Here is a 15,285-nt window from a genome sequence, read left to right on the forward strand (position 1 = left end):
GTGTTTAACGATTCAACCTCCGCAGGCCTCCCCTCCCTTGGCATGGACTTCCACACGATGAGTAGACAGGGCATGGGCTTCTTGGGAAGGCTGGGCCACCATCCAGCTCAGCCTTCTGAGTATGTGGAGGCAGGTGGGGTGCGGGTGGGGGCTGAGGAAACGGCGGTTGTACTGTGGAAGTGTGAGGCCTCTCCTTAACTACCCGAGTTTGTTGAGAAAGGCGCAAATCTGCTGGGTGGGCCTGGGCTGTGGGGCCCCTGCTAGCCTGGTGGGCCTGGGCTGTGGGGTCCCTGCTAGCCTGGTGGGCCTGGGCTGTGGGGCCCCTGCTAGCCTGGTGGGCCTGGGCTGTGGGGTCCCTGCTAGCCTGGGGTTCTGCCCAGGGATGTGCGCTAGAGAAGAGACTTACTGAGGTTCTACCCATCCCTTCAGGACCTGGCCAGAGGTGTGTGCTGGCAGGGGACTAGGGGCTGGGGCGCTAGGGGGCGGCGTCGTGATGGGTGCAGAAGGGCCGAGGCCTCTGGACAGCGGAGGGGGGGGGGGCAGAGCCGGGTGCCAGCGGCGGCGCTCGGGGGCCGGGGTCGAGCCCCGCGGCGGGCACCTCTGTCCAGCCCGGGGAGCGGCGGCGGGGCCGAGGGGCGGCCGCGGAGAGGGGCACCGCCGAGGGACGGAAGGAGGGGTCGCGGCAGGAGGGGGGCAGGCGCGGACGGAAAGTGGGAAGGACTGTGCGGGCGGCGGGCGGGCGTCCTGGCCCGGGCCGGAGCCCGCGAGGTCGAGCTGGGCGGCGGCGCGGCGGGAGGAGGGGCGGGCGAGGCGCGGGGAGCCGGGGCGCCGCGGCGGGCGGGGAGGGTGGCGGCCGCCGGTGCGCGCGGAGCGCCGTGAGCGCACGCTCTCGGGCTCGGGGAGGAGGATGGCCCCGGAGGGAAAGTTGGGGTGACGCGCGCTGCCCCCGCGGGCTGGGCCGGGCCCGACGGAGCGGCGGCTGCACGGGCGGGGGGCGCGCGGTGCCGGCCGCCCCTGGCCGCGGGGGGCGCGCGGGGAGCCCGGCCGAGGGATGGGCTGCGCCCCCAGCATCCACGTCTCGCAGAGCGGCGTGATCTACTGCCGGGACTCGGACGAGTCCAACTCGCCCCGCCAGACCCCCGGCGTGCCGCAGGGCCCCGCGGCGCCCCTGCCCGGCCCCTGCGCGCCGCCCGACGCCGCCCCCCCGAGCCGCGCGGCGGGACCCCCGGGCGCCGTCCGCGTCCGCAGGGCCCGCGCCGAGCTGGGCAGCGGCAGCAGCGCGGGCTCCGCGGCCCCCGCCGCGACCACCTGCAGGGGCCGGCGCCGCCACTGCTGCAGCAGCGCCGAGGCCGAGACCCAGACCAGCTACACCAGCGTGAAGGTGGGCGCGGGCCGGGGGCGCCCGCCCGTCCCGGCGGGGCTCGCGCGGGCTGGGGGCTCGGCGCAGCGGCGGGGGGGGGGGAGGCATCGCCGGGGAGGAGTTGACTTCTCATTTGTGGGGGTGGGGGCCCCTGGAAATGTGAGCGGAGGAAGGCCCCCGGCGGGGTGCAGGGGCCACCGGAGCGGATCCCGGGGGCGGGTGGAGAAGGGGCGCAGGGGAAGCGGCCGGGTGGCCTTCGGCTTCTCCCTGGGCTCCGGGCCGGCTGCTGGAGGGGTGGGTACGAATCCTTGAGAGCGTTTGGGAGCAAGTCCGACTGAATGAAACCCCAGCACCGAGCTGGGTTGGCGTGCCGCGTAGGTAACTGGTGCAGACCCAGCACCGGGGTGCAATAGTGCCTGCTATTGCGCCTCCCACCCACCTGGGAAAGCCAGTCCGGCTGGATGAAGTCTCCATACAGGCGCAGCTGCGCAGGATTTGTGAATGAATAAGAGTGTTTTTTTTTTTTTTTTCTCTCTCTCCCTTTTTCAGAGAGAGATAGGAAGGGGCTGGAGGAAGGGGAGCGGTGTGGGACCTCCTTTCCACTTAAGCATTTCTCTGTGTTGGCTGCATTCTGTACATCATGGAGAGAACCCAGCCAGGAGTTTGGATCACCAGCAGAGCTTCAGTGAGGGGATGTGATTTCCAGGGCAGTGCAGCTATCTGAAGACAGGTTCTGCACAGATATCTGGTCTTTTGGTAGAGAATTATAAGAAAGTGGAAAAATTGCTTAAATTTTCCACTAGACATTTCTTAATAACGGTCACTAGAAATTAGTCACTAGATATTTCTTAATAATAGGTGAATATGCTTTTATGATTTTTTTATGGTGCTGGGGATGGAACCCAAGGGCTTTCTACCTCTGGTCTATACTCCCAGACCTATTTTCTATTTTATTTGGAAACAGGGTCTCACTAAGTTGCTGAGAGCCTCACTAAATTGCTGAGAGCCTCACTAAGTAGCTGAGGCTGGCTTCAAACCTGCAGAATCCTCCTGTCTCAACCTCACAAGCACTGTGATTAATAGTGTCTTTCTATATGTGCTGGAACTACTAGCTATCATATCCAAGACTGTTTTGCTTGTATCAACCTGGACGCTGGGCCTTTTTCCTTATGGCAAATGGAATGACAGTGGCATAATGTGCAGAGGGGAAAAATTCATCCCTATGACTCGGGATGTTAGAGAGACACAGCTTTATAAGTGGCCAGCAGATGAGCAGGACACATTCCATGATTCTCTGGCGATGACACAGTTGCATACTGAGTAGTTGAAAGCTTGTTCAACAGTTGACCTAGCCGGAGGAGGTTTCTGGTCTTCATTGGAGGAATACGCTCCCAGTGGAGGTGAGAAGAAGGCTAGTGGGTGTCTGCTTCAGTCTGGAAGACCAAAAGCTTCATTCAGTGAACTGACTTCTTTTTTTAGAGCAGTATCTTATTTTGCATCATAAAACTAGTTAAGTAAATGTTTATTTGTAGTTGCAATGTTTCTCTGATGCAATCATAATCACCATTAAGATAAAAATACCATTTACTGGGCACCTACCATGAATCAGGAATAAACTTCTTTTCTTACTATTGATTTTTAACACTGCCATGCTGGCACAGAAGAGCCAAAGGCTAGAGACCTGGATTCGCGACAGTATAATGTATCAATTACACATTTGTTATGGATGGCTTTGACCAAACACTAGCTTTGCTTTCGTTGATATGCTCCTCCCCATCTCTAGCTGCTAGTTCACAAAAAGTTGGCTTTAGGAGCAGTTTCAAGGAAACTTGAAGACTTGAGGGAGGGGCTCGGGATGGTGACCGTTCATGAACTCTGTGGTACTTTTTTCTGGTTGCTCAAGAGAAATTGTGTGGGTTTTTTTTTTTTTTTTTTTTTCCTTTCTGAGTAGCAAGGACCTCATTTTGGTACCTGGCAACTCTAGCTACTCTGTGTTTGTTTAGTGAAAGAAAGAATAATGAATGAACCCATTCTCTGTGTTTTAGTACTTCCCTCAAGAGGCTACTTAGAGACCAAATGGAGTAAAAACTAGAGAGAAAATGAGTCCCAGTTATTAGCAGCGAGTATAAACTTGTATAAATCTTACTGCTACTTGGCTTAAGTCTTAAAAGGCTGGACCTGGGAAGGAATTTAACTCATTTTGCCTTAACATGATTCCCAAATAAGAGCTTAATTCATTTCAACCCATTACTAGGAATACTGGGAATGAAACTGCTGCCTCAGTGACTCAAAACTAATTTGCATTGTATAGATCTTAGAAATTATATACTTGAAGTTAATCTTGAGACCAGAGTTGTTTATATAGATCATATAGCGTTTTATCCCATAATTGCCCCAAATATTTAATAGTATCCTTTTAGGCCTTGTGACATAGTATCTTATTCAGTCCTAAAGTTCACATGTTTGGTAACCTTTTATGGATGAGATAATTTTACAAAATCTTTTATTTTCTTTTAGAATAAAAATTATTCTTTTAACCAGGCATGGTGGTGCACACTTGTAATCCCAATACTTGGGAAGCTGAGACAGAAGGATTGCAGGTTTGAAGCCAGCCTCAACAACTTAGTGAGACCCTCTGCAACCTAGTGAGAGCCTGTTTCCAAATAAGAAATAAAAATCGGGCTGGGATTTAGCTTCGAGGTAGAATGCCTCTGGATTCAATCCCCAGTGCCACACACACAAAATTTCTTCTTTTGCTTTAAGAGTTTGAGATAGTTGCTACAAATGTGTTTTCCCACCTCTTTCTAAGATGTTTGGTTAAAAAAATGAAGTCTTTGTCATTTGATCTTATTTACAGTAGTGGTAGTTTTCATAACTTTTAAAACCCCTCTTTGTAACCAGGCTTGGTGGTATATGCTTGTAATCCCAGGATTTGGGAGGCTGAAACAGGAGGATTACAGGTTTGAAGCCTTAGTGAGGCTTTCAGCAATTTAGCAAGACCCTGCTTCCAATTTTTTTTTTTTTTTTTTTTTTTTTTTTTTTTTTTTTTTTTTGGTGGTACTGGGGTTCCTGGAAGCCCTTCTACCTCTGGGCTACACTCCCAGACCTACTTTTTATATTTTTATTTGGAAACAGGGTCTCTTAAGCCACCGTAGCTGGCTTCGAACCTGCACGATCCTCTTGTCTTCGCCTCCCAAGCGCGGGGATTATAAGCATGCGCCACCACACCTGGCGACCCTGTTTCCAATTAAAATAATAATAATAATAATAATAATAATAATAATAATAATAAAATGGGGATGAGGTATAGCTCAGAGGCATAATGCCTCTAAATTCATTCCCCAGCATATCTCTCTCTCTCTCCCTCTCTCTCTCTCTCTCTCTCTCTCTCTCTCACACACACACACACACACACACACACTCCCTTCTTTGTACATCAATTATAAACAATATTGTCATTATCTCCTTGGGCTCTGGTATTCCCCAGAGTACAAATATGTGTGCTTGATCTCTTTCTCTTTTTCTAGCAATAATTCATTTCATTAAGCTTTTAGTATGATGAAGCATTATGATGTCAAACATGATGTCAACAGGAACCTTCCTGAATACCTAATTGGCAAAAAAGATTATAAACATTAATAATTCATGTGCAGTACAATGATATCACATGGGTTTCCATTTCTGGTAAGAAGTTAGATTTGTCTTCGAATTGCTGTAAAAATGCAGCTTCCTAGCAATTTGTCTTCTTCTTGCTTGCCTTTTTAAAAATAGTATTCCAACAGGAGAATCCTGCAGGATGCTCAGTCCTGATCTTGTGCCAGTTTTGTAATTCTTGTTCAGAAATCCTTGGAGGCGATGGTTGAACCTCTCTCTGGGAGGAACCAGGGATTCTTACAAATCTTTTCTCAGACCAGCTGTTGCTACTTGGGAGTATCCAGAACTAAGGAGCCAGTTGTAGAAGAGAGACTTTCTTGATGATACAGTCAACTTGCAACAACCTCTGGGTAGGTTAATTTTTTTGTGGAAGAGACATAGGAGGTTGTTAATGACTGTGCTGAGAGCCAGCACTGCCAGCTACCCCCCCCCACCTTGTCCCTCCATTCACTGGGATCTTTTATTCGTTCAGTCAGTATTTGTGCCAGACTCAGTTGCCAGTGCTGGGGACTCCAGTAATATCCATGAAGTTGAAGCCTAAGCAGAAGGATAAATCTTGTGTAGAAGGGTGTGGCTAAATCAGTTTTTAGTGACTCCTACAATATCTGTTGCATGGCATCCTAGAATCAGTGAGGATAAGCCTGTGCTGACTCTGTATAAAAGGAAAACAGATATTTTTCTTACCTTATAGTAAATAAGTAATGAGATTTTACTGGAGGGAATGGTGGAGCTCTTTCTCATATTATTTTCATTTGTTTTCTAAGTCAATTTTCTCAACCTTAAGTGTATAATAGAATTGCCTAGAGGATTTGTTAAAATACACACTGCTGGGCCTGGGCCCCACTCCAGATTTTCATATTTAGTAGGTCTTGGGTGGGGCCTGATAATTTGGATTTCTCATGAGTTTCCAGGAAACGCTAGTGTTGCTGATCTGGGGAGCACACTTTGAGAACCATTGCCTATAAGTGAATTAAATTATCCTGATGACCAGATGATAGACTATGGTCTATATTTGGGATACTAGTCAGAGACCTGCCTTCATCTTCGTTTATCTTTGGATGGGAAACCTGACATCTCTATTGGCAACATCAAATTCCGAGACTCCAGTTTGGCTGGAGAGTCTGTAAGCAGTGGAGTACTGGACCACAAAGCCTGTTCAGGTTCACTGAGGCCCAGTTGTGTATAGAATGGCATGAGTCTGCACTGGTCCTGATGCCTTTCCTCCTCCTCACAGGCCCTCACGTGCCCACCTCTGATCTGGGGGCCATGTTTACATAATGTCTAGTTTTCACCACTTTCTTCAATAGTTACATTAATTTTTAAGGAAAATAAGGTAATTACACCTTTTGACCCCATTCAATAAAACCTCAAACCAGAATGCAACATGGTGCAAACTTTTAGCTTTTCAGAGGTGAGATGGTTTCTGCTGAAATCTCACCCTGGTGACCATCAGGCAGTGGGTGGGCTCCAGCAGGACAGAGCATATGGGTGAAGGCAGGGCAGATACTTGGCATCAGATTGGTGGTGTGGTAAGGCCAGGAGTCCAAATAGGTAGGAGGGAGTGAGCCCCAGAGAACCCTACATCTAGATGAGGTACGGCCAGCCAACCATGTCTTCTTTGTTTCCTGGTCAGACAGTGTCCTGGCAGGAAAGAGATTACAAGTACAGAAAGATTCGTCTGAAAATAATCTTATGAAGAGCTATTTCAAATGTGTTGGCAGGATTAAGGAAAGTCAACACATGATGCTGCCACCCTCTAAGGCTAGAAAAAGAGGGTCTGTCATTGGTTTAGAAGGGGCAAGAGGAAGGAGTGATTATGGGAACTTGGAGGAGGGATTTGGCAGTTGAGTTGGTAGCCCTTGGCTGGGCAGGGTAGGAGCTAAGAAATTATCTCCACACCATTGTCCTTCCTTTCCTGGAACCCTGCCTGTGCCTCCTTTTGGCCAAACATATCTAAACACCACAGGGAAAAGGAGCTTGTTGACAGGAGTTTCAAGGGTATGGGGCGGAATGGAGAGTGGGTCTGGAGGGGCAAATCCTGAGCACGTGCCAAAGGCTCTCTGGGAAAAGTGCTAAAAGCTTTTCAGCATCATTAGAGACACCAATGTGTAGATAAACTCAAATTAAGGCAGGCAATGTTGATGGTTGCCTAAATAATAGCATTTAAAGAATGGCCACTGAATTTACTGTTTGCATTTCTTGTTTAATGACTTATGATATTAAAATATACCTAGTGATCTTAGCTGGAGACCTCTGGGCTGCAGGAGACACACCCTCCTCCGGGGTCTACTCTATATCCTGCCTCTGCTGAGATGTTTCTATCACTTTCTCTCTCCCTTACCTTCTGCCCCTCCCCCTTCCCTCAGCTCCAAACTCAAGGGTCATGTGAGACATATGACTCAAGGGTCATATTCCATATGACTCCTCATTAGTTCATTTATTCCCTCGGTTTGTACTCTTCTGCCATCTACAACCTTCTCTCTACTGGCTTACAAAACTAAAAGGCTTTAAAAAATAAAAAAATAAAAACTAAAAAATATTTTACTATATATTTAGAATCTGATTTCTTCAATAAGTAATAGTTTTTAAATATTAAAATATGCCCTAGAGTTTTTAATTTATTTATTCAGCAGGGCTAGGGATTGAATTCACTACTGCCTAGTAGTCAAGCATTCTACTACTGAACTACACCCCAGGTACTGAGTTTGTTTTTAGATGGGGTTACCTTTATCTTACATTGGGAGTCATGGCAGTAATTATGTTTGCCAGGTGTGGTGGCGCACACTTGTAATCCCAGCGCTTGGGAGACTGAGACAGGTGGATCACACAGGTTTGAAGCCAGTCTCAGCTACTTAGTGAGGCTCTCAGCAACTTAGTGGGACCCTGTTTCCAAATAAAGTATAAAATAGATTTGGGAGGATAGTCCGGAGATAGAAAAGCCCCTGGGCTCCACCCACAGTACTACACACAAAAAATTTTATGTTTTAAAAAGCAACTGCTTTTTAACAAGTTGCACTGTATGTTTATTTAGAATTAGTTATTGATGGCTCCTCCCCCATTTCCTCTCATCTCCCATTGGCAAATAAAACCTGCGTTTTACTTAGGATATTTGTGCTTTACACTTTTCCATTGACTTTTATCACCTCCTCTTTCTGCCTAAAGAGGCAGGCACAATCCACAGAGAAATAGCTCCTGACATGGAATTATCCTACTTTGCTGATAATTTGCTTTAAGAAGCTTGTGATTGCTGTAATAAAAATCAAGAACCTATTTTACTTTTGGATAATCCATCCATGAAAGAAAGAATATTCTGTGCTTGTCTCTTGTTTCCAAGGCAATTGGAATTTTCATGCATGGTTCATAGATTTTACAAGGTAAATAGGGCGAATATAATAACATTAGCTATTACTTAAGTCCCTGCAGTTTGCCAGTTTATGTACAATGTTTCTCGTAATCTACATTATCTCACTTAACACTTTATATACATTGTTTCACATAATCTACATTATTTCATCTACTGAAACCTGAGCTACAAATTATTATTTCCATTTTTAAAACTGAGGAAAGTAAGTCTGTATAAGGCAGAACAAATCACCCAGGTGAAGTTTGAATGGGAGCTTGTTTGACTGCAACCCCAAGGTTCTTAAACACTGTCAGCACAGGAGCCACCCTTAGGTGTGGTGCAGGCAGAGACCCCCAACCCCAGGTCCAAGGCCCACCTGTGGCTGGTGCTGAAACACAGAGTAATTTAGAGCGGAGGGGCGATGGGGACAGGGAAGCAGCAGGCTTGTAAGAGGGGTCTTTCCTCCTATACATCCATGGTCACCCCTTCAATTGGCTTGACCCAGAATAGTTTCAAGGTGAGTGGAGAAGGAATGTATAATGCATACAAATATTTTAGAACCTCTGGCCCAACTTGTCATTATTTTCACTGAACACAGTGATTGGCCACTTTCTAAGGGTTTGGACTATACAAATATTAGTTGCTAATATTCTTGGGATTGCCATCATTACCCTTTGGGTAATTAAAGTGATTATTTTCAAACATCATATTGTTTGATACATTGGGAAAATGTATCTCATACTTTAAAGTAGATTGATTTTGCTAACATAGACTCCTTGGATTTATATAGAGGTGTGTTCTCTGGAAGCTTTGAAAACTACTATGGCAGGCGTGGATTTGGCCTATGTCAACTGGGATTCCAAAGGAGAGAGCACGGTGGAATCCTCCGAAGGGAAGGGAAGGGACTGGAGGGTTGTTCTGGGTTAAGGTTCCATGGCAGGAGGCAGGGTCTAAAAGTCTGGTGTTGCCTTCAGGGGGTTCCACACAGGATGCTTTTTGGTGTGACTGGTACTTAGAACCATGTTGTATGAGCACTCCTGGTTTCTGTATGGCTGATTTTTCAGGTGCTGTCAGATGTAGTATTGTCAGATGGGAAAATGATGCACTGTAAATCTAAAACGATTTCTCTCAGATAGGAAATATAATGATTAGCTCCAGGGACCCGCTTGCCTGTGTGAGTCACAGAACTGAGAGAAGATCCTGAATTCTGGAAATTTTTGTGGGGAAAACACATGAGAGATTTTTAAGCAACCTATCACGCAGGGGAACGTATAAAAATAAAAGGTGCAGTGTTCTGACGTCAGAACCCCAAATAACATTAAAGGCATGGAGCTGGAAGCTGAAGGCTGGAGGTCAGGAGGGTAGGACGTTCGTCTCCTCCACGGGTCCTGCTGAGGGAGCGTCCAGCAAGAGGAGTGGCCGCATGGAGAGCAAAGTGTGTTTACAAAGGCCAGTCTGACCCAGCCTCCCAGACCTCACCCCGCTGCTAGTCTCTCAGCCACGTGAGATGTTTTCATTTTTAGCTTAAAAAAAAGTCAACAGCAAAACTGGGTGGCTGTGAGGAGACAGTAGAAGCCACCAGTGGTGTGTTGAAGTAGTTGGAAGTAGGGAGTCTCTTTTTCTCCACAACAAAGAAAACATGACAGTCAAAAGAATGATGGCCAAATGAAGATGCAGTGAAGCAAAGCTTCCAAGATGAGTTGTCTGGCTGTGCACACCTGGTGCATGCCACCATGGCCCGAGTCCATCATGTGCAGCAATCCTGGGAAGTGTTGCAGGGAGAGAAGGCTTAGGCTGACAAGTGTGTGTGTGTGAGATGTCTTACTCGCCTCCTTCCAAATCTATAAGGCTGGGTCTGTAAAGCTGGTTCCAGGGCTGCTAACCCACAGGACCCCACAGATGCTCCTGTCCACATGACCGTGGCTCTGTTCCTCTATTCCCACCCAGCACCTTCCTCGGCAGTGGCCTGGCCCACCTAAGCGGTGAGGCCTCAAGAGGGATGGGCCAGCTGTGACCACAGCGTGCATTCCTTTGTGGGAGCTGCTGAGGGGAAGGGAGCCTGGTCCAGTGAGCCTGACCTCCCTAACAGGAGTGTCCCAGACCTCTTCTCTCTTCCCATTGTTTGTTGAGATTTTCACAAGGGAAAAGGAGGTAGGGCCAGAGGCCAGAACCTCTTATGTGTATCAGAAGGAAGAACTTTGAGAGCTAAAATACAATTAGGAAATGGTTTAGATTCAGGTAAAAGGCAACTCTCACTTTTGTTTCCTTTTTGCAGTACTGGGGATTGAACCCAGGGGTATTCTACCTCCAAGCTACATCCCCATCCCTATTTATCATTCTTTGTTTTGAAGCGGCATCTCACTGAGTTGCAGAGGGCCTAACAGCTGAGGCTGGTTGCGAACCTGCGATCTTCCCATCTCAGCCTCCCAAGTACTGGGATTACAAACATGCTCCACCATGCCCAACCGAATCTACTTTCAGATGTGGAACACTTACACAAAAGTTTGTAAGGAGCCTCCTTGGTGTTGGGAAAAGATTTTCATATAGAAACAATGTTATATATGGCATTTAGGTTTCTAGGTTAGTACAAAAAAGTGTTTAACCCATTACTTCACTGGGATATATTTACAGTGTTGAAATAGTACTGCCTTGAGAGAAACATAAAATTGAATTAGAAACTGCTTCTCGCCTATACGTGTCCCTGGGGAGCAGTGGGTTTAATTAGAGGTGGTGCCGCAGGTGAGGGAGGACTTAGATGGCTCCTTCAGGGAGTCATTACTGGAGTGATCCTCGGGATTGTAGAGCTGAGGGGCTCAGGTGGCCTTACTAACCCCACAGCCTGGGGGAGGATGCTGAGGCACAGCTTCTGGGACTCCATCAAGATCACACCGGGGATTCAGGGCTACACCTGCCAAACTGCCCTCTTTTCATTGGGTGATTTTACCTCCAGGTCAATAGGAGTGTGTCTGATTTCATCAAGGAACTTTTTGTTTCATCTACCAATGTTCTTATATGCATGGATATATTATTTTTATTTTGCGGTGCTCGGAATTGAACCCGGGGCATTCTACATCTGAGCTACACCCCCAGTCCTATTTTACCTTTTTATTTGGAAACAAGGTCTTACGAAGTTCTGAGAGCCTTGCTAAGTTGCTGAGGCTGGCCATGAATCTGCTATCCTGTCTCAGCCTCCCAACTACTGGAAATACAGATGTGTATCATGATGCTTGGCTCTGCGCGCGCGTGTGTGTGTGTGTGTGTGTGTGTGTGTGTGTGTGTGTTGCTGGGAATTGAACCCAGGGACATTCCACCTCTGAGCTACACCTCCAGCCTTTATTTATTTATTTATTTATTTATTTATTTATTTATTTATTTATTTATTTTTACGGTGCTGGGCGTGGAACCCAGGGCATTCTATCTCCAGCCCTATTTTTGATTCTTTATTTTGAAACAGGGTCTCACTGAGTTGCAAAGGGCCTCATTAAGTAGCTGAGGCTGTCTGCAAACCGCGATCCTCCTGTCTCAGTCTCCCAAGTACTGATATTATAAGCATGTGTCACCACGCCTGGCTTCTATATGTGTTTTTTAACTATAAGAACTATTTTCTTTTAAAATCACAAAACTCTTATATGTCCCAAATTTAATGCCTATCAGTTGTTTTATTAGTCATTCTTTTATGTTTATTGCTATCAAAATGAGGCCCACTCATCACAGTTGGTTGACATGTCTTTTACATCTCGTCTAATCTATATGGTCCCCTTCCTTCCTTTATCTTTTTTCTGCTTGCAGTTTATTTGTTAAGGACCCTGGGTTGTTTGTCCTATAGGTATTTTACAAGGCAGTATTGCAGCTCCTTTTCTATAATTTTTTTGTGGCTACAAAAGGGCAGCCTGGGGTGATGGAGATGGGAAGGTCCTCACTGGCCTGGGCTTGAGTCTGCATATTACTTTGGCATTCCTATGGTGCATCTAACATACTTCCCTGTTTTCTAGAGACTGGTAGTTAGAGATTTGGTCCAGTAACTTGTTTTGGAGGGTGAGGGTGGAGTGAAATACATTTCAGATGACACCACAGCCTCACATCAGGCAACACACTGGTTGTCTCTTTTCCAAGATGCTAACCCTTATTAGTGATCATGGCTTACGTCCATCTGCAACTAGGAGTTGTAAAATGGTGGTATTTTTGTTTTATCATTTCCTATTTATTTATTAGTTTAGAATGTATGTACAAAGAGAAACCTCCTCCCACCAACTGGATGGTTTCCCTGGGATACAGTTTCTATAGGAAAGGCAGGTGAAATGCACACATCTCTCTTGTTATTTCTAGTTTTCAAAGTAATGAATTGATTTCCTGGCATTGTCCTAAGGTGACAAGGAGATTTTCGCTTGTCTCTTTGTTTGCTTGTTTAGCTTCATTTCAAATCCTTATGACTTTACACATATTGTACATTGATACACTGCAACTGATACATTTATTGTTTTATCAATTGCCCACTTTAAAAAATATTTTTAGCTTTTTTTTTTTTTTTTGGTACTGAGGTGGAACCCAGAGGCTTTCTACCTCTGGACTATACTCCCATACCTATTATATATTTTTTAATTTGGAAACAGGGGCTCACTAAGTTGCTGAGAGCCTCACTAAGTAGCTGAGGCTCACTTCGAACCTGTGCGATCCTCCTGTCTCAGCCTCCCAAGTGCGGGGATTACAAGCGTGCGCCACCACGACCGGCTCAAATTGCCCATTTTTAATGGCGGGAGCTTACTTAAGTTGGCAAGGCACTCTTTCTTGTTTCAACTAAGTTGATTACGTTTGTCCTTCTTTCTAACACCTTCTCTATCAATGTGGACTCGCTGAGAATCCTGGTGGTGAAGGCATCTCTTGGTATCTGCCTGCCACTACCAGTCATTACAAAGCCAAATATCAGCTTTGAGAGGAGGCATTTCACAAGGCTTTACTGCAATTCCTTTTCCATAATTGTGTGTGTGTGTGTGTGTGTGTGTGTGTGTGTGTTTCCGTAATTGTGTGAGTGTGTGTGTGTGTGTTACTGGGATTTGAACTCAGAGGTGTTCTTTGACCTACACCTTCAGCCCAATTTTATTTCTTACTTAGAAACAGTGTCTCACTGGGTTGATGACTCACTGCTTGCTGAGGCTGTTTTCGAACCTGCGATCCTCCTGTCTCAGCCTCCCAAGTACTGGGATTACAGGTGTGCTCCATCATGCTTGGCCTTTTCTGTAATGTTTGTGGCTATGAAAGGGCAACCTGGAGTGATGGAAAGGGACTCACTGGCCTTATCTTGAGTTCCAGCTTTCCTCCACAAATTCTGCAACCTTGGAGACTCTTAATAACTCCTTCTTCTGGATGGAGGGGATAATGCATGACCAAAAGGACTGGTGCAAGCAAGGCATGGTGGTGCACCCTTGTAATCCCAGTATTTGGGAGGCTGAGACAGGACGCTCAAGGTTCGAGAACAGCCTCAGCTACTACTTAGTGAGGCCCTTTGCAACTCAGTGAGACCCTGTTTCAAAATAAAGAATACGAAATACAAAATAGGGCTGGGAGTGTCGCTTGGAGGGAGAATGCCCCCGGGTTCCATCCCCAGTACCAGAAAGAAAGAAAGAAAGAAAGAAAGAAAGAAAGAAAGAAAGACAGACAGATAGACAGACACAGATATGACAAAGGTCTTTGTAAACCTTTTGGGTCCTCTGGAGTGTGTGTGTGTGTGTGTGTGTGTGTGTGTGTGTGTGTGTGTGTGTTTCCTACTGTAGGGTTTGGGAGATACAAAAATGAATCAAGCACAGTTGTGCCTCTCAGAAGCCTCCATCATTTGTGTCCAGTGCTACCGTGCTTTGTGGGGAGGCACTGGACTGGGTGATGTTGGCTGGTTGGCAGGAGTTAGGGGTTAGGGACTGGGTTATTTAAGATGAAGCACTTATACAAAGAACTATGAGCCCCAGGGGTAAGTCACCAAAGAGTAGATAACCATATGATCACAGATACCATCATGTTTAGGGGCCAGAGGCAGAATTAAGGTCAGGCTTTCTAAGCCTGGAGCTCCACGCTGTCAGATACAGATAGGATCCAGGAGAGCTGATTAGAATGAACATGAAGCCTGATGGAGTTGATGGCTGGAAATACCCGTGGGTGCTGTGGTTTACAGGCTGCCAGACATAGTTCACTTTGTGTCGACACTCTAGAGGCACTGTCCACAGGAGTGGAATGTGACCCACACGTGTGACCCACACATGTAGACTTTGAATGTTCTATTAGTTGCATCCTTAAATTGAACAAGAAGAATTAACTTTAATATTTATTTGACCACTATATTAAGAATATTATCATTTTAACATGTACTCAACATAAAAAATTAACGAGACGCTTCAAATTCTGTTTTAAGAATGTTGGAAGTAAATCTTTTAAGTTGGGAATATATTTCACAATTTCAGTGTATCCAGCACGGACTAGCGCTGTTCCAAGTGCCTGATGGCTAGACAGTAGTGCCGGTGATGGAAGAGGGAGAAAGGAAGTGAAACTGCTTCACACCAGGGTTGTCTATCCAGCAATTATAACTTGACAGGAAGTGAGCAGTTTTGTTGGTTGTGTCTTGGTCCTGTGTTTCTCTCTCCTTCTTTGAATTACATGGGGGAGCTAGAAGCCTACAAACTGTATATTCCAGATTCCTCTGCCAGATGGTCTCCTCTTAGATTCTGCAAGCAGGAGATTGGCAAGAAATTGGAATGTGGAAGAAAGAAGGGGGCCATAGCACCGTGTCTTCCTCAGGGGCAGAGGTGATGCCTCCAGGACGCCAGCTTGGGCATGGGCTCCAGTTCCGCCCAGCGTGTGAACAGTGTTTGCTCTCTGGATGCTGCTGCTTCATCTTCTGAGTTTCTTTAGCTCTACTTCTGTCTTTTGTTTGCTCTTCTGTTTC

General features: G+C 46.5%; 1 protein-coding gene across 11 annotated transcripts in view; it reads left to right on the forward strand.

Moving 5' to 3' along the window:
* PDE8B (phosphodiesterase 8B) overlaps positions 1-15,285 on the forward strand; it is a gene marked incomplete at both ends in the record, with an annotated part of 235,127 nt that overhangs the window by 28,157 nt on the left and 191,685 nt on the right. For 9 of the 11 annotated variants that reach the window (XM_080704440.1, XM_080704435.1, XM_080704438.1 and 6 more), the window contains one exon: positions 1,052-1,381. In XM_080704440.1, coding sequence (XP_080560566.1) covers positions 1,052-1,381 — 330 coding nt within the window. Of the gene's footprint in view, positions 1-1,051; positions 1,430-15,285 lie in introns of those variants that run through there. The other 2 variants (XM_080704433.1, XM_080704430.1) reach the window with 2 other exon arrangements.

This window comes from Muscardinus avellanarius, assembly GCF_963383645.1.
Source record: "Muscardinus avellanarius genome assembly, chromosome: 1".
NCBI lineage: Eukaryota > Metazoa > Chordata > Mammalia > Rodentia > Gliridae > Muscardinus > Muscardinus avellanarius.